At 43.5% G+C, this 22,016-nt stretch overlaps 4 protein-coding genes across 5 annotated transcripts in view; 1 reads left to right on the top strand and 3 right to left on the bottom strand.

Moving 5' to 3' along the window:
* ddb1 (damage-specific DNA binding protein 1) overlaps nucleotides 1-2,928 on the top strand; it is a 31,389-nt gene extending 28,461 nt beyond the window's left edge. For both annotated transcript variants that reach the window (XM_007887414.2, XM_007887415.2), the window contains exon 27: nucleotides 142-2,928. In XM_007887414.2, coding sequence (XP_007885605.1) covers nucleotides 142-225 — 84 coding nt within the window. In that variant the 3' untranslated portion in view covers nucleotides 226-2,928. The remainder of the gene's footprint in view (nucleotides 1-141) is intronic.
* Nucleotides 2,929-6,779: 3,851 nt separating this feature from the next.
* On the bottom strand, nucleotides 6,780-9,046 carry LOC103175075. The gene is made up of 2 exons (XM_007887838.2): nucleotides 9,010-9,046; nucleotides 6,780-7,698 (listed from the first exon to the last, which is right to left on the bottom strand). Exon 2 carries the CDS (start codon nucleotides 7,598-7,600, stop codon nucleotides 6,953-6,955), a length of 648 nt encoding a protein of 215 aa, XP_007886029.2. The 5' UTR covers nucleotides 7,601-7,698; nucleotides 9,010-9,046; the 3' UTR covers nucleotides 6,780-6,952.
* Nucleotides 9,047-10,295: 1,249 nt separating this feature from the next.
* LOC103174840 (cytochrome c oxidase subunit 6A, mitochondrial) lies at nucleotides 10,296-14,722 on the bottom strand. Its single transcript, XM_007887413.2, has 3 exons — nucleotides 14,571-14,722; nucleotides 10,710-10,846; nucleotides 10,296-10,521 (listed from the first exon to the last, which is right to left on the bottom strand). The coding sequence occupies exons 1-3, from the start codon at nucleotides 14,659-14,661 to the stop codon at nucleotides 10,432-10,434; spliced, it is 318 nt and encodes a 105-aa protein (XP_007885604.1). The 5' UTR covers nucleotides 14,662-14,722; the 3' UTR covers nucleotides 10,296-10,431.
* Nucleotides 14,723-18,302: 3,580 nt separating this feature from the next.
* Nucleotides 18,303-21,659, bottom strand: gal (galanin/GMAP prepropeptide). Its single transcript, NM_001292769.1, is given in 6 exon segments — nucleotides 18,303-18,567; nucleotides 18,884-18,961; nucleotides 19,486-19,572; nucleotides 20,188-20,242; nucleotides 21,375-21,455; nucleotides 21,615-21,659. Coding segments are annotated over 5 exon segments (357 nt in total). The 5' UTR covers nucleotides 21,615-21,659; the 3' UTR covers nucleotides 18,303-18,511.
* Between the last annotated feature and the right edge of the window lie 357 nt (nucleotides 21,660-22,016).

Here is a 22,016-nt window from a genome sequence, read left to right as displayed (position 1 = left end):
CTGTATGAGGGACTGTGTATAATGAGGACTATTACAGTCTCTACTGAAAACACTGATTGTGAGCACACAACTGTAAAACTGGTGGGAGGGGAGAGACTAACGTGGGGGTGGGAGGGAGTGACATGATTGCTTGTGTTGCAGATTGACGATGGGAGTGGAATGAAGAGAGAAGCAACAGTCGATGATCTGATAAAGATAGTGGAAGAGCTGACCAGAATACATTAGCGGAGCAGCCGTTTGTCTGTCCTGTGTGTTTGCCAGTACACCCCAGTCCCGGGGCCTCGGGGAGCTGCAGTCAATCCTGTGCGAACAACAGAAGCAGCTACAGAACATCCATGAAATGAGCCAATAATAACACTGAGTTTGCTGCCTGTCAGCTGGAGCTGGGGTTCATCACTCTGCCCTGTGTTGGGGCGGCTTGCTGCATTAGGACATCTTCACCAGTGGAACGGAAGCTTTCAGAAATTGCATCTGTGAGCATTCTCATATCTACCATTGCCCAAGCCACAATTTAAATTTAAACCCAGGCTGCAGAGGGCTCTGTCTCCCATTGTCGCCACTCACAATGGGAAGAATGTGTCCTTTTACAGAGCTCCTGCGCTCATCTCGCAAGCACTCTGCTGCCTGTGAATGACCAGCAGTGTGTGTGTGTGTGTATGTGTATGTGTGCGCGTGTGTGTAAGTGCTGCAGATCCGTGTGAGGACTCCCCAGCTTCAGCCCTGGGCAAACTGCAAATGTTATTGTAAGTGGGCAACGCTCTTAGTCATTCCCGAGATGCAAACTATACCCGTGCTGCGTGCTATGCTTAGTTGTGGAATTGTGTGGTGCTGTACATCGTTAGCACACGATTCTTTTTTTCTCTGGATCTGGGATGAATCCAGCCCCTCAAGTCTGCAGGCTAAGCTTTTACACAAGATGAATATTGGGCAGTAACCCCACAACACAAAATCCCATGCAGTTCAGCATAAAAGTTCAGCCCCCTGCACCAGGAGGCCACAACAGTACTGATATTGGGACAGAAAGGGTCACTCTGGTCTGTTTGAGGGAATCCATTCAGTTTGGGCTCGATGCAAGTTGCTAGCGATAAAAGCTGAAAAGGCTGCGACTCCACTTCAGAGTCGCATCTGAACGTTAATTCATCCCTTTCCACATGGTTGTCCTGCTGATGCCCTCTCAGTACCAGATATTCCTGTGTATCGTGCTCTGGGCAGACAATTTGTGGTGGACTGCGTGCTATTCTGCTCCGTTTGGCATGTTTTTCAGTAGATTGTTCCTGCGTATGTAGAGGTAACTAATGCAGTTTTGTATGTATAATTTAATTTTACATTTTTAATGCAATCTTATTTCTAAGTTAAAATTGCAGTTGTTATTTCTAAGCACCAAGGGAGAAATTTACAAAACATAATGAACATCAGAAGCAGCTTGGGGTTGGTTCATATCAATTAATTTCCTACTTGTGTATGCATGCAGCAGCATTGTTGGAACAGTGTAGACGGAGCTTTACTCTGTCTCTAACCCATGCTGTCACTGACCTGGGAGTGTGGACGGACAGTGTAGAGGGAACTTTATTCTTTTCTCTAACTTGTGCTGTTGCTGAGTTGGTAGCGCTGGTTGCTGATAATTGATGCCTGAAATGAAAAACATTTAGCTCGCTACCATTGACATCTCTCACTTTGTTGAGCCCAAAGCAGAAATGAATTAAAGAAAGTTTGATTTTCACTCAGCCGAGTGCTGCTGTTGGGGTCGGCTAGATTGACATCCTGTGTCATTGCCATTGTATTTGTGGTGCATAGTGCTCTTAAAATCAGCAGGGGATCCTGTGACGTCGTACCAGCAGAAATTAAACACAAACTGTTTGTGAGCCTCTCCCGAGTTCTGCTTTTAAAGGACTGTTATTCCCCTAACAGAACAGCAGCATGGCTGGGTACCTGGTATCAGCGGATCATTGGTGGTTATGGCTGTCGTTTATCTTCCATAGAAAGACAGCGTCATTACCAGGCTCTCAGTAAGTGAAAGCTCTGTGTAATGGTCCCAGTGCGGTGTCTAATCTTGAATTGGGCACAATGCTGAGCAACCTGGCACTCGTGCCTGAGGCTGACTGGACCACAAACCTATCAGCTACTGATGTGAGTGCTGTGCAGGGGGACCATGACACTGGGTTATAAGCCAGTCACACCCCTTCTTTGGGGGAGGGGAAGGCTGCTTCTCAGCAATTTGAGGTAAGCGATATGCCAAACCACCTACAGTCTACCCCTCCACATTTTGTGTTTGTTTTTTTGAAAAAATTCTATTGACTCTCCTACCACCACCAATGTTTGAGGCCCAAAAAAACAAATGTCTTGAAACTCAACCTCCAGTGAGCCTGGGATTTATGTAATAACCTGCTTTGGGATCGTTTTTCATTCTTTTGGGATAAAAAGATCTTCCACCACCCTTATCCCCAAATCTGGTTGTGGGGGAAAATGCTCCTTAAGATGACAGCAATAACCACAGCACTGTAAATAAACCCCTCGTCATGATGATATTTAGGATCGACTGTAAAATATTGATTTAAAAAAAAGCTGTTGTACATGAAATGGGGGAGAGGAGCAATGGCTGTTCTTGGTTACCATTGTTCTTGGAGCCCATTGTGAATTCAGGCCTTGAAATCCTTGAAAGGGAATCACTATGAGGTGGCCTGTAGGCAGTGCGTAGTACAGTGTTATGTACCTTTTTGCTTTGGTCTGCAGATAGAGTGCCTGCAAACAACTTGGACCATTCTCCCCACAGTGGCCGTTCAAAATAAATAATAAAATGTTCTTTTGTAGGCTGAAATTGAAATGTTCTATAAATAATGAACAAGCACACACTACTCAAACCTGTTAATGAATAGTTGTTATTTTCTTCAATAAATTTTTGGGTTGAAAGAGCCTATGGCATAACTTTAACCTGGATTCACTGGAGTCAAAGTCTGTTGTGATCACATTGTGGAGGATTGCTGTGACCCAGAGTTCTGGTGACACAGTACACTGTCACACTGACTGGTGTAAATGTGCGCCGTCACAATAAAAAAGTGTGGTCACTGCCATTTCTCCCCACTGGACGAGTTCCTGATCTTACCTGGTAGAAGGAAGGGAGTCAGGCTTTCTCGCAGGGAAGGAAAGGAAATAATAGCGTGCAAATTGATATGTCAGTTCAATGACTAGCCACACATTTATGGTGTATAAAGAGGTTGAAGGTGGGGATAGTGTGTTTAATGCTTGCCTTTTTCCTGTGCCATTCAGTTTGATCCAGCCCTCTACATTATTTGGTCAGACATTTGGGGATGATGTTTATCCCTAGGCCCTTTGTAGTGGTAAATCAAGTCAGTGGTTTCTTGCACAGGAATGCAATGTTAAATAAGCTCCCTCTCAGAAATTGTATTTACAGTTATTGAGATTTTCTTCCAAGAGTCCAGTTACTGAAGGAAATAAACTGGTTGCCATATATATATTACCTTACCATGGACCTCAGATAAGGAGCACACACTGGAAATCTGGAGCAAGTGTTCCTTTAAGAAACCTTTTTACAGGGACATCTCTTATCCACACACACACATCACACTTATTTGTGTCTACCTGTCTAGTAAATTATGGGGAAAGGGCAAGTAAAATGGGACTGAAAGGAGTGCTCTTTAAGAGTCAGCATGGACACAACGTGTCGAAGGCCTTCTTCATTGCCGTAAATTTCTATGATTCTACCTAGTGTGTGGCCAGGTTGAAATGCTCACTGCTTGTGAAAGGTAAACTTGACACTTTTTTTAAAAAAAGTTTTCACTTGAGTTGTTTTGTTGCACATAAATTATGTTTCGATGAAATAAGGCTCTATATTAAATGTAAAGATTATTACATAATAACATTTGGTATAGTGCTTTTCATGTTCGGAGCACATCCCAAAGCTTATGTAATTTATATATTTACAGGATAATAATAATCCTTGCATTTGATATAGCGCTTTTTGCGTCTTCTAGATGTCTCAAAGCGCTTCACAGAATATACTGTAAAGTGGATTGACTATTTGTGGGCAAAAACGCAGCAGCCAATTGCGCACAGCAGTGTCACATAAACAGTCGTGGATTGAAGTGAACAATTTTTTATTTTTTTTCTTGAGGGATTATTATAAGACGTGTGGAGTAAGGAAACTTGCCTGCCGGGTATCAAACCCAGGTCTCTCGTTGCAAGGCGAGTGATCTAATCACTGAGCTATAGACTCCACTGTAAAGGATATACAGTGACTTTTGTGGGCAAACGTGGAAGCATCATGAATGTAACCCAATGACCTTACACATCTTGCTGTGGACGCTGTTTAGCTGCCAGCAGTGACAGCAGTGCTTGTTGCCCTATATATTAACAAGGCTGGTGGTATTTTGCTTTGGGGTTGTGCAGCCTACAATGGGATTAACCAGCACAGGTTAACCGCATGCTGAACTCAGTATACAGAGAAGCAGACAACAAACATACTTCAACCTGATCCAAACCAGAATGTTTTAACTGGGCGTGAAGCCCAGATTTATTGTGAGATTAATGTGTGCAGAAAAAGTTTTATTGATTTGTACTGGGGTTACTTGCCCAGAGTTGGCAGACAGAATTAAACAGCAAACAGGTATTTCTTTTAAAAACAATTTTATAAACAAACTGATTTTCTCTGAAGCTATCAATTTAGAAACAGCATTACAGGCTGCTGGAGACATTCAGTGGCCAATGTTTAACATGGGAGTAAACAAAAATTCTTGACATAACCAGATGAGGGCTATGAATATAACTCAATGTAGTGACCTCTAAGGCAGTGAGCCCCATGGAAGGGAATTCTATTTTGAGAGAAGAGCTCACTTTACATCTGAGATTTGACTGAAATAGGTACCTTAGCACCAGTGACTCTCACACTTAAAATATACATGAATCACGATTGTTTTAATTTCGGCAGCTGCATCTAATCATTTGCATTTCAAACTTTCTGTGCACAAAGTACCTTTCACAAAGGGTGAGGTTTCATGAATTGTTGCTGTAAATAGATCTTTGCCTTTTACTATGGGAACAGCTTAACTGGTAGAGTGCACACAATCTCAGTCAGTAAATGATCAGAACCTGTACTCGAGGCCTTGTGGCCAATGACTCCTAGCATTGCCTGGACTTCAGTCCGAACCAGGAATCATCCCCTGTAATGTTCACCAGAAAGCAGTTAAATATTTGTTATTGCACTTTTTAAAAAAAAAATCCCAGTCTAATTAATATTTAAAAGTCTCTTAGTTAACTTTATGAATGCAGTATCTGCATAGCTAAAACATTATTTTTAACGGTTATTGAATCACATCCTACCAGGAAGAGGATGAGGCCATTCAGTACATCAAGCTGCTCCACTGATTTATCAGAGAACAGTTTTAAAATCTACATTTCTTGTTTTCTCTACCCTGCATTAGTCTCGAGTCTAAGCTTCCTTGCTCGGCTCCACTGCCTTCCCATCCCCAGTGAACTGAGTTCAAGATCTCCATAGCCTCGCACCGCACTACCTCTGTGACCCAACTGTAGTCCCATCGTTGCAGCAGCTTGCTCTGCTCAGTGATCACAGGTCTGCTTCACATCTCTCACCCAATGCGTCCCACTATTGGGTGAGCTTTCAGCCATTCTGCCCCCACTCTCGGGAACTCCATCTTGGAGACCCTCTGCCTCACGTCTTCTCTCCCCACTTTTAAGGCTCGCCTTAGGAACCATCTTTCTGACTGCTTTGGGTCACCTTCCCTGCACCAGCTTAGATGCCTGATCAGCTGTGAAGCACTTTCAGACATCCTCCCAATGTGAATGTGTATACGTTATTGAGTAAATCGCACCAAATCTAGAGCAGGTTTACAAAGTATACCTTTTCATTATTAAATCAGGTTTTATGTATTTCTGTACAATGAGATTTCAAACATTCTTAACCCAATGAATAATAAAGCAATACTCCATTTGTCACAAGGGCCATTTAAAACATTGACATTTAGGCAAAAGACAAACTGTCTAAAATGTACAGTTCAATTGCTCTTAAGTCCTGACATTCCTGCACAAATCATTTAATTTTACCAAATTTTCTTCTGTATTTTGCTTCAAAGTTCCCTGTCCCAAATCTGCACCATCCATCACTTAGCAGGGTGGTTAATTCAGACTTTGAATCCCTTGGATGCTTATTGCACTTCATGGCTGTCAGTTGGTAGGTTTGAGCAAGATGAGAAAGGAATATCCTTCCTTGATGGTTTGGTTGAGAGCCTTGGTGGTAGTTTGGGGAGTTCATATTCTATTTGGAATTATACCTTTGGACTAAGTCTTGAAACAGCTTTGTGTGTTGGCCACATAAGCAGACATATACATCATATTGCTAACTCTTCTTAACATGTCTCAGCATTCAGATATTCTCTCTGAATTGTCCACCTTGGAGAAGTATCTATCTGTGAACTTCATTTGCTGTTTTGCTTCCTCAACTGTATTGAAGGGACCGTTATTGTCAGACTTTCAGGCACATCAAATGAGTTATTTTTAAGAGGCGATGGAGGAGGTGTATTTTCGGGTAAGATTCTTGGCACAGTCAGACTGGACCACTTGTGTTGAATGGCTGGTAGGAAATGGGGACGTGGGGGCTGCTCCATGAGGAAGGCAGGATTCTGGGGCCGATGCATTGCTGGACTGCTTGACACAAGAGATTTGAAGTTCCTTTCTGAAGCATCATCCATTGTACTTTTAAAGAAAACCCTGTGTGATGAAGCCAGCCCTGTTTCATCTGAGCAGTGTATCTTCTTTCGGAGATGTATGAAGTGGGAATTATTTTCCAAAAGTGACTCCCTGTCTTTTTCACTAAGGGGCAAAGGTAAGTGGACTCTGTCTAGTTTTGTTCTAACTTCATTGGTTCTGGAGCGTTTTAGCTGTGAGATGTTTACATTAATAGGCTCCTGTGTGACTTTAAAGTTCAGATCATGCAAAACACCTTTCCTATTACTGTCGTCTTGTAAGGACAAGACTTCCATTTTTCTGTAAAGTTTCTCAACTCCTGGAACTTTGACATGGCTTGCAGGAGCAATGATTTCAGATATCCTTCAGCTAACCTGTTACTCTTGTGCTGAACTTTACTTACTTTGCGTCCAAATCCTTTCTTATGTGACCAGAACTCTAGCTTCGAAGCCTGAGCATGGGCCACTGCTCTTCTAGGAAGGTCTACACCCAAATGTCTGATACCTCCCTCACACTCAAGACGTTCATTCAAGCAGGCATCGAGGGTCCTTCTCTCTGAAATGCCACCCATCTCCAAGGGCTTCACTGCCTCCAGTGGTCTGACTTTAAGTGCACATCGTTTCAGGTGCAACACTGGGCTCTTCTCACTCTTCTGTAACTCCGCCAAAAAAAACTGGTCTTCATTGGTTTCAGGTAGTTTCACAATAGATCGACTGAAAATTGAGCCCAGAGGATTCCTACCACAGTTCCAGTCATTCATTATCTTTATGTTCACTTGCTTTAGACTGGAACCATTCAACTTGGTGAAAGTCGAGCCTTCCCTCCACTGGCTGTTGTGGAGAAAGCTCTCTGCTCTCCAGTCCTTATCAGAACCAGTGTGATACATCTGGGATCTCAAGTTGTTTCAATACGAAATAAGCAAATCTTCCTGTAATGTTATTTTCAAAAAGCAGCTTTCTATTATTCAGATTTTGAAATTTGTATCTGTTAAGAGAATGAAATGTTTACGTTTTTCAAACCGTTGAAGGGATACTAATAATTTTTACATTTGATATAATGCCTTATCACGTCTTCGAGACATCTCAAAGCGCTTCACAGAATATACTGTAAAGTGAATTGACTGTATTTTGTGGGTGAAACCTGGCAGCAAATTGCGTCCCACAAACAGTTGTGGATTGATTGACCAATTTATACAAGACGTCTCTAATTGTTAACCTTGGAGCACCTCGCGCATCTCTTGCCTTTTGCCCCCAAGGCAACAAAGAAAGTATCCACTCTCTGCCACTTCCTCCTCCCAAATTATCTATGCTTTCCATCAATCCACCAGATCTGATGGAAGTGTTTAAATACGAGTCAGGAGGTCTGAAATTCTACCTAGTCTTAAATCATAAACGCATTCAGTGGAGCTGAGTTTCTCACTGATCAGGACGCTGGGGGACACAGATTACAGTATTACTTTGCTAACATCAATACCCTGTCTTCTCATACGATGCTGAGCTGAAGATTGCGATAGTCAAGTTACCGAGTCAGAGTCCCGAAATGCCAATTATTTTGCTTAAAATGTAATAATGCCCAATATTGTAAAAAACCTTAAATTCAATCTCAATTTCCCTCAGTTTGCAAACAATCATCTTCAAATTAAAATAAAATTGAAGGATTTTCCACAGTTGTGTCCGATCTTAAAATTTAAAATTAAATGTCTTTACAGAATGAAACTAGGTGGAATTTCAGACCTCAGGACAAGACAGTTCTCTGTTGTGATACCTCCACAATCTGGTCACTTACTGACACAGGATTACACACAGAGATTAACAACTGGCTAGGAACTCAAACATAGCTGGATTGTTCAGTAGACAAACGGACACCAGGAAGACCCCAAGTTTGATCTACTGTCTGTGCTGAATTAGCCAATTTCAGCTGCTATTGAGGTTACTATAATTAGCCTCAGCAACCTTAAGCTGTGGAGGGTTTAAACAAGAATTCTAACTCCTGATCACCTCCCTGTACCTCCTGTTGAAAGAGGGACTGGGACCAAACACCTGGTTGCTCTCCCCTCCCTAATGCCAGGCTGGTTGGGACCAATTTAACTTGCTCATTGCAGCCCCAGCTAAGACCAGGAAGCCTGAATGGATCAGAATTCAGATCGTCTGGGTTCTTCTCATTGACTCAATTTTTTAAATTATTCTTTCATTTCATTCCATTCATTCTGGTCATTTGGCTGTCCCGTTTTCACAACATATTCACCTTTAGCTCTTATTTCTGGACAATGTACAGAAACTCTCTTCACAGTCTTACCTATGTTATGGTCTGTGTCCCCAACAGCAGTGCAGAAAGAAATGCTTCTCTGTATCACTCGAGAGAACCTGAACTATATGTTCTCTGACTACTGTGTGTATGTCTTTTAATTCTAAATGTCAAACACATTGCCTTTATAGTCATGGAGCATCAAAACCCACAAGTGATGCTTTCATCCCTTCCTCCCACATTGCAGTAGCTTTTGAATAATTAAAGGCAGCTGTCCTGTCGCAAACGTTTGAAGATTGTCCAGTTTTTATTTAGCCCACCTAGAATTCATTGAAACACGTGGAAACTTAGCCCACTATTTCCAGGGACCGGTTTTGAATGTAACAGAATCTATCTTAACATAGCAATGCACTTGTTATATCGTTACAAAGCCCTCAATCCATCAGGCCTCCCCTCCTCACAAGTTCTTCAACTCCTTTTCCGGAGTCACTGTGAACTCCTCAACAAGTGCTACCGTACAGGTTGACACAAGATTATAGTTCAGATGAAAAGACCTTTGGCCCAATTGATCTCATCCTTCCTCCATTCCTATTACCACGATATTCAAGATGTGTCCTGGCCTCTACCCCCCTCCCTGATAACCTGTTCCAGTCATTACCTCCGAATATACGTCCTAGTGTCTGTCCTGAAATTGCCTTTTGCAACTCTAAACCTGTGTCCTCTGGCTCAGTACATAATAAATAATAATCTTGCATTTACTATAGCGCCTTATCCCCTCATTGAGACGTCACAATGCGGGTCACACAATTTTTTTCACTGCAGAATTCAGTGATTGTATTTTTCAGACAAATGCGGTAGCCAATTTGACAAAGTAATGTTCCACAAATAGATAGCCATGAAGTGCATGACCCCTTTTATTTGGGGAATTGTTGGCCAGGACATCAGAAAGTATTGTGCAGTTTACTGTCTGTTCCATTTAACATTGTATATACTTCTATAAGGTGCTCTCTTTTCAGACTGAAGCTTGTCCAGTTGTTCAGAGCTCATTACCCTACAGTGAGATATTCCTCGTTGCTCTGCTCTGTACTGAACCATTTCCTGTCTGCCCTTTTCATATGACTGACGAAACATTGCAAACGTACTTCTAGAACAAGTACTATGTTTTAACTCTCAACCAAAAGCAATATAGGTCTATGAAATCTGTCTCGTGTTGGTTCCCAAAAATGACTTGACTGTAGAAAGCCTTGCGAAAACCCTGACCTGTGTGTGGAGAGCTTGCTGGAAAAGCAATGTTTCCCCAAGATTGTAGACAAAGTTCAGAAATGAAGGACTGCAGCTCATGTAAAGCTTTTATTGTATATTTTCAGGGTTACACATGATTATCTTCAGTTGTACATTTGAGTTGATTATCATGATAGTTCACTTTGGCACGCTGTGTGGGGTTGGCAGGAGACGTTGCTGCATGTTAGGCATTTAATGTTTGCCACCCTCATAGCCAGTGGGCAGTGGGTTGGTGTGTGGATTGTGGAAGAGGCTGTGATTCCCATCACCCCAAGGAAATTGCTATGTAAAAGAAATAAAAGGGCATCAGAGTGGGGAGAGAAGAGGGAAAACGTCAAAATAGTCTGGCTTTATAAGAGTATCTTCTTATAATACTGTACAAATCTTTCCTTTGCAAACATAATTACTTAAGTTGTACCCACTCAGCCCTGACGATAAAGAATAAATGGCCTTGTGCATTTCAGTGGTACCTTAGTACGGATACGGAGATGGGTGTAAGGCACAAATTCAGGCTGTTCCTCATGTTGCTGCTTCAGGTAAGCATTCAGCATGCAGACAGCAACTCCGGGGATGGCCAGCGTGAAAGACAGGATCTTCCATTTACGAGCTGAAAATCAAAAGAGTCAGATAGATAGCTGAGAGAATGTGTTATCTTGCACATTGTAATGGTGCCAAACATGGGCCTAAGGGAGAGGAATGTAGATCCGGTGAAGTTCACAAGCTGTTGTTAATGTCACAGATTTGATGTATACCATCTCTTTACTCAGGGTAGGAAACCAAGTCTTAGGAAAGGTGGTTGAGGCCAGGACACTGGACTTATTTATATTAAAAAAATAGCAGCTCGATGCTGTGATGGGGAGCTGGTAGGGTGGTTTTCTGGAGGGATGGGCCAAAGGGCCTTCTTCATCTGGACAACCTTGTGATGTTGTCCACCTCCATGTACTTTAGAGGACAGTTGATCGAGATCTGGCAATTCTAGTTCACCTGTAATTATCTTCAGAGCTCAAGTCAGCAGAATAGTCTACAAAAGCCCCTGAAGTTATTCTGTGGGGAGTTTATTCTGGAGATGAGCTTTGGTGACTGACGGATGTCTAAAATTAAGTAATTTACAGAGTTATGGGGGAAAAGGCAAGTTAAATGGGACTGCATGGCTTGCTCTTCCAAACAGCCAGCACAGCCGATAGGCTGCATCGTTTTTTCCTAAAGCCACTGATGCCTTGTAGAGGGTTTAGAGGAGACTGATGCCCGTAATTCTTGGAATTGGGTCACTAACTTTTGAAGAAAGTATTGCACAGGTGAATCTGGTTTTCTTAGAGAAATAAAGAGAACACAATTCAGGTATTTTGAAATAAAGAGAACACAATTCAAGTATTTTGAAATCCTGAGAGGCACGGTTGACAAAGTCAGGAGCTTCTCAATTTGGTGAGAACACAGGTAGAGGGCACATGTTTAAACATTTTTGGAAAGTCAAGTGGGGCTAGAGAATGGAAACCTTCCTTCCTATCCAGAGAGTAGAATAAAATGTGTGAAAGAAATTCCAAACAAAAGTAGCTCTCAAAAAATACACACGAAACTCCACATTATAGATATGGGACTGAAGGAATGAATGCACTGACCCCACATTATCAAAGATTTACACACAACACAATATTGTGGTCCCACAAACAAGAGTCAAGTATTGGATTTAATTCTATTAACAGTGACCATTGCTTCGCACCAACCAATTTAAACATCACTGGAAGAATTTTGTCATGAAATGAAAAGGAAATTCCATCCTAAAACAGACCCCTATTGTACAGGTGAGAGTGGAATGGGACAAGAATTTTCTTCTGAGATTGATATAAACCCTTTGAAACATTATACTTGAATGGAAATGCTGTTTGGGGTAGATTAGCGTACTGTTGCTTCCAGCATAACTGTATGCACACTCAGCATTGATCTCCTAAGGCTCTGCTACCATCACATGATAAACAATTAGAAGCAAAAGAAAAGAATTGGGAGAGAGGAGAGGCCAAAGACAAAATCTCAGTCAGAAATAGGTCCTGCCTTTTCTAGATGAACATTTGTTGAAGCCCAGGCAGAAGTTTCCAGAGAAAGGGGGCCAAGCTCAGCTGCCTTGAGTGGAACCCAGTGCACTGAAGATGCAATGACCACACTTTTGAAGGAAACTGGTACGATCAGAAGCGCTCCGGGACATTAGCCCGCATGAAGGATAATAATAATAATCCTTGCAATTGATATAGCGCTTTTCACGTCGGGAGGACGTCCCAAAGCGCTTCACAGAATACACTGTAAAGTGAATTGACTGTATATTTGTGGGCAGACGCGGCAGCCAATTGCGCACAGCAATGTCCCACAAACAGTCGTAGATTGAAAATGACCAATTTATGATTGGTTTTTTTTTTTTGGAGGGATTATTATTAGGCTCTGTGTGGAGTAAGGAAACTTGCCCAAGGTTTCGCCCTCTGCCTGGAATTGAACTCAGGTCTCTCACTTGCAAAGCGAGTGCTCTAACCACTGAGCTACAGGTCTCCACGGATGCTATATAAATGCATGTTGCTGTTCAAGATTAGATGCATGCTTAGACACCTTGTGGAAGCATCTCTTTTTTATCCATTTTGCAAAATACTGCGTAATGTTGACTCACTTTCCTTTCTGCATAGAAGCTGCCTGACCTGCTGAGTGTTCCTAGCGACTTCTCTTTTTTTTAATCCATTGGTAGTCTCAATTTTTCCTGATATTCTTTGTAAAATGGTCTTGGGAGGGAAACCCAACCATATGCTGGGTGCTCAGGTGTCAACACTGAAAACATCTCTTAAAGGTCATATAAAAAAAATGTGAGGTCGAGACGTTGCCCATAGTAGTGACAAGAGACTATTTTGGGAGATGGCAGTGCTGGCTGACATCCTGAAATTTTCTTTTATCCACTGGGGTATTAAATAATAATAATAATCCTTGCAGTTGGTATAAGGCGTTTCATTTTGGGAGGACATCCCAAAGAGTTTCACAGAATTTACTGTGAAGTGGAATAACTGTATTTTGTGAGCAAATGGGTAGCCAATTTGCACACAGCAATGTTGCACAAACAGCCATGAATTGAATCACCAATTTTATCTGGGAGATTGTCGGCCAGGACACCGGGACAAACTCCCTTCTCTTTTCGAATAGTAGGATCTTTAACGTCCACCTGAACAGGTAGTTCAACATCTCATCCAAAGGACAGCACTTCAGACAACATAACAGCATTGCACTGGAATGCCAGCTTAAATTATGTGAGTCCAAGTCCTAACATGGGTCTTGAACCCACAACTGTCTGAGGCGAGAGTGCTTCCACTGAGCCAGGCTGTCACTAATGATCGTCAAAGGCACTAAAATAGCAGAATATGTTCTTACGTGTCCTCCCTGTGCTCTGAAACCTCTGGTATCAATTCTGACATCAGTGTTGGGCTTTTACCATTTTGAAATAACGTTAATCATTAGTTAGTCCTACAAAAATCAGAAGCCAATTCTGCCCTCCAGAGGGTGAAGGACAGCCTTTCAGTGAACTGCTTCACTTCAATGAGTGGAAATTGAAACCGAGATATTGTAATAAAATGAAGAGTGCCCCTCGTCGGGAAACTTTCCATTCACATCTTTTTTTTTTCCTTGAGGTTTTTTTTTCTCTCTCTCTCTCCATATTTCACTTTTGTTGCCTTTCCCCCCAAGTCTCCTCGTCTCTCCTGTCGGTGTGAGTTACAGGAGGGAATGCCATAGAAGGTCAGAGCAGAAGCCCCCGGGGTCGGGAGGGTCGACGTTTACCAGAGATTTGCTCCTTTGGTAAACGTCGCAAAGTGAGTGTCCTCCGGTGGTCTCTCTCTGTCTCTCTCTCTCTCTCTCTGAGTGGGAGGTCAGCGTCAAGGACACGGCTCTCGTTCACCTCCGGCCGCAGTGCCGCTAAACTGAACAGAGCCAACAGGTTGCACTCGGCGGAAAGCAGAGGGGAGGAAGTAGTTTTGAGTGGCTTTTTACGCCACTCTTAAACACTCTCACGGGTTTGGATGGGTCCGTTCAGCCGCTCTGCCGAGCCCGGAAATTCTTAAAGGTGCCCAACTTCGCGCAGCACATCTGAAAGTCATTGCGTTCCCCCCCCACAGCCCCACCGCGGGGTCTGGAGCCGGTGACCCTCCGCTAACGGTTTTTTTTTAAACCGACTGGCCGGGGGTTTCCGGTGAGGTGAGGTGAGGGTCGCGCGCGGGGGCCTGTGCGGGGAAGGTCGGTGTGAAGGGCGGCTCCCGCGGCCGGTTACCGTTTGGCTGACCGACCGCCGGCCTCACGGCTCCCCGCTGGGTTACCTGAGCCCTCGTGTCCGTGAGCCTGGCCGCTGGTGGTCATCCGCCTGCAGAGCTTCGCACCAGACGCCCCCCACCGCGCCGCCGTCGCCATCTTCGGTCGCAGCAAACTTTCCGCGCCGTGTGAGCGGTCGGCTGGCGGCTGCCCGGGTCACGTGATCAGAGCCGCCTTGCGCCTGCGCCCTGTGAGCCTGCAGCCGCGCCGCCCTCATCACGTGGTCCGGAGCCCCCGCCTTGCGCATGCGCCTCGCGATCTCCAGCGCCATGTGCGCTCCAGCACTGTGAAGGCGTCAAATGCAACCAACGCCAGGCACAAGGCGGTGGGGAGGGGGGGGGTGAGTGGGGGGGGGGAGTGGGGGGTGAGGCAAAGCACAGGGGAAAGGAGGTGGCTGGGGAGGGATGGAGACTGGACACCAGGGCCGAGCATCTAACCCTCTGCTGAGGTTCACATGAGCTACTCCAGTGTCGCTCCTTCTCTTTCCCCGGACTTCCCTTGGAGGGATGAGAACTAACAGAGACAAACAATAACAACAACCGCTTGAATTTATATTGCATGCCTCACACAGAGTAGTGTCCTCGAGCGCTCCTAACCCCCATCTCCCTTCTTGCTTGGGCACCGACACCCGTGGCGGGAGATTTTTTTTTATTGCAGGACATCTCCTGGATTTAGATAAGGAAAACTTGCTGATTATGGATGTCTATCACGAATTGAGATTTATGCTCGTTTTAAAAATACATGGATAACAACAACAACTTGCACTATATAGTGCGGTCCATGCGGGGGGGAAGGGGGTGGTGGTGGTGGCTGCAAGCACGGTCGAACAGGAAGGTTTTCAAGCAGGACATGAAAAAGGGGAGAGAGGGAGCAAGGCATAGGTACTGTTGGAGAGTGTTACAGAGTTTTGGAATATAGTAGCTGAAAGCGCGACCTCTGATGATGGGGCGGAGGGTGTGAGGGATGAGCAGGAGCCCGGTGCCAGTCGAACAGAGGCGCCGGATGGTGGATTGGGGAGTGAGGAGGTCGGAGAAGTAGGGACGTGCCAGAAAGTGAAGAGATTTGAACATGAGTGTGAGGATCTTGAAGTCAATCCATTCGGTGATGTGGAGCTTGGCCAGAACTGGTGAGATGTGGGTATGGAGTTTGGTCCGGGTAAGTACGTGAGTGGCAGAGTTCTGAATGAGCTGGATCTTTTGAATAGTGGAGCTGGGGAGACCAGCAAGGAGGGCATTTGAGTAATCCAGGCGGGAATTGACAAACTCCTGCACAAGAGTTTTGGCTGCCTTTGGGGTAAGGTACTGTCGGAGGTGGGCAATGTGGCTGAGGTGAAAGAAGACGGTCCTGGTCAGGGACTGGATGTGGGGGAGAAATGCCTAAATTGTGCACTGATTGAGTGTGAGGAGAGGCAGGGAGGTTGAGGAGTTCAGATCCGTAGGAGGGAAGACGTTGATGGAAGTATGGCTTCTGTCTTGTCCACATTCATTTAAAAGTACGGATAAAAATTACACTTGTCAGATTTCATCCAGTCAATTATGGGTTAAATGCAGCCACAGCTGTACTTTTAGATCACAAGGGACCAGTGTCCTATTCCATTTTAATAAACAGGTGTCAGAAGCTTATCTACCCCATGGCACAGCTGAGGAACCTCTATATCTAATACCACTGGCAGAACAGTGTATCATTGTAATGTAATCAACTCAGGAAATATGATTTTGTTTCATGGAGAAGGTTGATCAGTGCACGCAAGCACCTTTTACAAGGGCCATCTGGATCTCATCTCCAATGAGATCAAATAATTACTTATTGAACTTAAAACTAAACGCTGCACACTATCTTTGTTCCAGCAGCTATACTGAGAGAAACAACTTGTACTAATCTGGTCAGTGCTATATAAGAGGGCATCCCTGGCATTAAAGTAGTCCAGAGGAAAGAAGCAAAGTTGACTTGCTCTTTTGGTTATTACCTTATATCTGTGTCATCTGAGACATCTCAGAAGGGAGAATAACTAATTGCATTTATATGGAGCTCTACATGCAAGATAGCATCAGAGTATTACACAATGGTAGAGTTGGACACTGAGCAAGGGGGAGGTGGCCATAGCATGGTCTTTGATAGATTTATAGAGTACAATGTCAAATGGGGTTGAGAAAGGTAAACCCAGACATCATTTTCAGATACATAGAATCTTACAGCACAAAAAGAGGCCATTCAGCCCATCGAGTTTGTGCTGGCTCTTTGAATTGAGCAATTAATGTCAATCGCACTCCCCAGCCCTTTCCCCATAACCCTGCAAACCCGTCCTCCTCAAATACCCGTCCACCTCATTTTTAAAAGTAGTTATCGAATCAGCCTCGACCACCCTTTCAGGCAATGCATTCCAGATTCGAACAACTCGCTGTATGAAAACATTTCTTCTCACCTCCCCTCTGCTTCTTTTAGAGACTATTTTGAATCTGTGACCTCGAGTCACTGACACACCCACTAGTGGAAACAGTTTTTCCCTTTCTAACCTATCAAATCCCCTCATGATTTTGAAGACCTCTATTAGGTCTCCTCGTAACCTTCTCTGCTCCAATGAAAATAATCCTCACCTCTCTAGCCTTTCCTCATAATCAAGGTCCCTCATTCCTGGTACCATCCTCGTAAATCTCCTCTGCACCCTTTCCAATGCCTTAACATCCTTCCTATAGTGTGGTGCCCAGAACTGGGCGCAGTATTCTAACTGAGGCCTAACCAGTGTTTTATGTAGGTTAATCATAACCTCCTGACTCTTGTACTCTATGCCCCTATTTATAAAGCCTAGTATTCCATATGCCCTTTTTACAGCTTTATCTACCTGTCCTGCCACCTTCAAGGATTCATTTACCTGCACCCCAGGTCTCTCTGTTCTTTTACCCCCCTTAAGATTGTATTACTTAGCCTGTGTTGCCTCCCCTCATTCTTTCTACCAAAATGCATTACTTCACATTTCTCCATATTGAAACTCATCTGCCATGTGTCTGCCCATTTTACCATTCTGTCTATGTCTTCCTGCAGTTGGCTCCTATCCTTCTCACTGTTTACCACCCAACCTAACTTTGTGTCGTCCGCAAACTTGGAAATGGTGCTTGCTATACCCAATTCCAGATCATTTATGTATATTAAGAAGAGCAGTGGTCCTAACACCACTGTACACTTCCCTCCAGTCAGAAAAGCAGCCGTTCACCACAACTCTCTGCTTTCTGTCTCCTAGACAGTTCTGGATCCATGCTGCCACTGTCCCTTTTATACCATGGGCTTCTATCTTTCTTACAAGTCTTTCATGTGGCACTTTGTCAATTGCCTTTTGAAAGTCCATATAAACTACATCAACTGCACTACCTTTATCCACCCTCTCCATTACCTCATCGAAAAATTCTATTAGAATTGTTAGACAATTCTATTAGATTTGAAGGTTGCAGGACCAGGAGAGCACAGGTTGAGGGTTGTAAAGAGCAATTTAAGGATAAACACCAGGATGTTTTCTTTATAGAGTGGACAGTCAACAACTGGAAGTGGTTACTAGGAAGGGTGGTAGCAATCAGGATACAAGATGAGAAATTTAAGAAACAGCTTGATACTGTGATAGTAAATTGGTAATGTGGATGGGTGAGATAAGAAGGATGGGATCAAATGGGATGAAGGGACTCCTGAAGAGGTGCAGCATTTGCAGAGATCACTAGACTCACACATGAAAAGAAATTCCCAAGATGTGAAATGCTTTTGTTGCGGCCGTTTAATTTTATTTCAAACACATATTTTCCTTGGTATGGAAACTTGAAGACATTTAACAAGACATATCCTAAATCAGCAAATGTGCAAAAAAAAACATTGAAAATTGGTTGAAATATTCAACCATCTAATTGCAATGATTGGTAAGGAGGTTGCAGTCTGTTTCAGTTTTCTTCATATTCCGGAAAGGCTATGGTTATGGTTGGACATCTGAAGAGAATGGAATTGGCATGTTGTCAAGTGCACCAGTCTCTGAAATAAAGAAATACCGTTTGATAGAGCCAAGTTCATGGAGCAACCAACCTTCAAGGATACAGCAAGAAGGGAACATTCAGTGCCTTCTTTACAGAGTTTTTCCTCACAGATTGATGAATACTCAGAATAAATAAATGATAAATGCTAAGAAACAATGCATTTTCCTGGGAAATTGAATATTTTCTTGTTTTGGACTAAGGATTAGATTCATAAAATAAACTTCCACTACCCCAGACTGATTGAAACACATCAAATAATCCAACAGTCAAATATCCCTGGATCTCAAAATATGTCTGAAATATAATATTTTTACCTTTTAAGCGTAAATATGTTAAAAATTCAATCACTATACGAATAGCATTCTCGTCTGTGAGGGCTTGCAGCACATTGTCTGGAGAAAAAGCAAATCAGAATTTATTATTTCATTTTCACATCTTTTCAAGGTGAGAGATATGTTCAGTTTTGGCTCAGTTAATAGCACACTTGCCCTTGAGTCAGAGGGTAGGTTCAAGATGCAACTTCTACTCAGCTTGGTTGACATTTCAATGTCAGGCTGCGGATGTGCTGCATTAATAGGTGCTATCAATCAATCATCATAAGATATAAGCATATGCAGCATCTAGTATTCGCTAGGGATGTTCCATAAACAATGAAATAAGAAGCTGTTAAATTTGAACGGGTGATGGGGTGGGGGAATATAAACCAGAAGAAAAACACCATAGTTGCTTGAAATAGCACCGGCGGACAGAACCTAAAATTAATAAGTCAAAAATGAGAAAATGATCTGAAAATAAATAAGCTCGCTGCAATACAATAGGCATAACAAGACACGATAATAACATGTATTATAGTATATAGATACGATTATAGGATGATCTCAGGAGGGAGACCCACTCGGAACATTTATTTTCTTACCAGAATTAATTTCATCTTCAAGGTGCAGTTCCCGTTTGCCAGCAAGGCCTCGCTTTTCATTGAAGGATGGATGGTTGTCCACAGCGTCTGTAGAGAGGACAGTTACTAAGTCAATCAAGATCTTTATTCATGTAAATTCCCTATGCATTTGACAGGCAAATACTGGCTTTCAAATCTCAGACCATGGAAGCTTTTTGGTATTCATGAATCATCCAGAATTGGCTATTGAGGTTAGACTCGGTGGAATTTCAGGTCACTGTGATTTCGCTGATCGGTCCACCAGCACTTACTGGCAATACAGGAGGTCTCATACCCCAGCACGAGTCCAGGTCAGTAAAGGAGACAATATTAGAGGGGAAAGAACGAGTGTAAACGATGCAGATTAAATCATATAATCAATAGAGTCGTTATAAAATGGGATTTGAGAGAAAGGAATCAGGAAGGTTTTCTCAGAAGCGATGATTCTTTTCACTTACGTTTTGATGCAGCAGTTCAATCAAATGCATCGAACAGGTTTGAAAGCAAGGACCGTGATAAATGGTTGTCAGCAAAAACACCTATAGTAGCTGGTAGTTCTATCAGGATCCGTCTGAGAATTGTCACAGACGACTTGACAAATTAGAACTCAGGAGAAAACCAAGAACTGGAATTTAAACAAACAATACGAGAACGGTATTTAGTGCGTAAACGCAGAGTACTCACGCGGTCCCAGTAGATATCCTGCACTATTTAGCGTCCATCCTCTCTTCTCTTTTGTCTGTTAAGGGAGAGATTCGAAATGTTAGCCGTTTCACGGGAGATCTCTCCTGGCTCAGTGGGTAGGACTTTAGCTTCGGAGTCAGAAGCTTATAGATTCAAACCCCAAGTCAGGCTTTTGAGTTCACAATCCAGACTAACACTCCAGTACAAATAACACAGCGGCTACACTTTTAGTCAAACCCTGTGAAGTACTTCGAGACATGAAAACTACTGCATAAAAATGCAAGGTTTATTATTTACTCCCCGTGAGTGCTACTACACCCCTGGAACCCCCCCCCCCCCCCTCAGCCTTGCCTTCACATTTGAAGACTTTTTTTTAGAGTAGGTCACTCCCCTCTTTCCCCGGGTTGGCATCAAGGTCCACCAACTGTTGAAGGCTCCGAGATGCCACCCGCATGGAGAGCTCTAATATAAATGCAGATTATGGTTCAGTGCATCAGTAGATTCGATTCTACTCTGGCTCACTTGGTTGCACTGTTACCTCTGGGGCAGTAAGACGTGGTTTCGAGCACTTCAGATGTCTTTATATAAAAAAGGATCACAAATACAGTCACTGCATTTCACAGATAGATTATGAAGCACTGAGCAATTAGCAGTATCCGCACGATATCGATCCGAACATCTGCTAAGTTTTCTCTAAATTTGGAAGCTGCAGTTCTTAAAACAGGTGTTAAGTGATGACTGAATTTTTAAAACATTCTGCATTTCTCCGCCATTTAAAGACAAAAAATGGTCTTAACCTGCTAAATCTGGGCTGTTTCTGATTCACCCAATAACCTGTATTCCCCCTCTTAAGAGTCTTTGCAATCCGTGATGAGAACCCCCTCTCCGTCAAGACATTTTTTGCATCTTCTTTTGAAGCAGAACTCCGAATGCGGTCACTGGTCCAAATACATAACGAGACTTACACATTACATACAATGGGACTACATTGGTACATCAAAACCCACTGTTAATCACACCGTTATACATTGCGGCACTGGTACTTTCCCCGAGAAGTTTCAGAGTGAAATATGACCCAAGCTTCAGGTCAGATCGGCCGCGCCGGTTGCAGGATTGCAGACAGTTTTGTCGTGTTCTCCCGGGGAATGGGACCGGGAACGGGACCGGGACCGCAGAGAGACGCTTACCAACAGGCTGAGCCCGAAGCATTGAGACAGAGCCACGCACAGGACTAGGGACACGCACAGGAGGGCGGCACACCTCGGCATCTGCAGTCGAAGCAAGAATAAACTCAGAAAGAAACACTGTACAAAGCAATCGCGGGGGGTGGGGGGGGGGGGGAAGGGAAAAAATATTTAGAGGGGGGGATTTAAAACAGCAACAAATCCACCGGTTTCCTTCAAAGACAACGTTGTCGGTGATCTTACCTTGTCTTTTCCTGGAATACCTGACTTGGCTCTTGACAGGTCGATGTGAAAGGAGTGCTCGGAGCTCCAACACTTGCTGAGTTGGTTGTTTTGAGGTCTGGCTGTAGAGCGGAGGACGAGGAGAGAGGAAGAGAAGAGCGCCTCTTTATACGAGCTTGAGGTCCCTCTCTCTGCCCTCACGCCACACGCTCCATTTCCTGTGCCATCCCGATTCCAACCAAATTGCACCAATTAAGTTAAATATACTTCTAGGTCATTTGGCTGGAGGAAGACACGAAGCAGATAATTACCGGTAGGTACATTTGATGAATGCACTGCACCCACGTTCTCACAGTCCTGAGCCCTAAAGGCAACCTCCAGTCCACTCGCTTAAACAAATATTACGGATTGATATACTGTATA

The sequence above is a fragment of the Callorhinchus milii genome, unplaced genomic scaffold (genome assembly GCF_018977255.1).
Source record: "Callorhinchus milii isolate IMCB2004 unplaced genomic scaffold, IMCB_Cmil_1.0 Scaffold17, whole genome shotgun sequence".
Taxonomy (NCBI): Eukaryota; Metazoa; Chordata; class Chondrichthyes; order Chimaeriformes; family Callorhinchidae; genus Callorhinchus; species Callorhinchus milii.
Note: the sequence above shows the minus strand (reverse complement) of the source record. Positions and strands in the feature narration are given on the sequence as shown.

What these genes read in the sequence shown, in the direction of transcription:
- LOC103174840 (XM_007887413.2), bottom strand. Translation starts at nt 14,661, where the DNA reads ATGGCGACGGCGGCGCGGTGGGGGGCGTCTGGTGCGAAGCTCTGCAGG. An exon ending in TCACGGACACGAGGGCTCAG is followed by an intron (nt 10,847 to 14,570) that starts GTAACCCAGCGG and finishes TTTGATTTTCAG; the next exon opens with CTCGTAAATGGAAGATCCTG. An exon ending in ATCTCCGTATCCGTACTAAG is followed by an intron (nt 10,522 to 10,709) that starts GTACCACTGAAA and finishes TCTTTTACATAG; the next exon opens with CAATTTCCTTGGGGTGATGG.
- LOC103175075 (XM_007887838.2), bottom strand. Translation starts at nt 7,600, where the DNA reads ATGTATCACACTGGTTCTGATAAGGACTGGAGAGCAGAGAGCTTTCTC.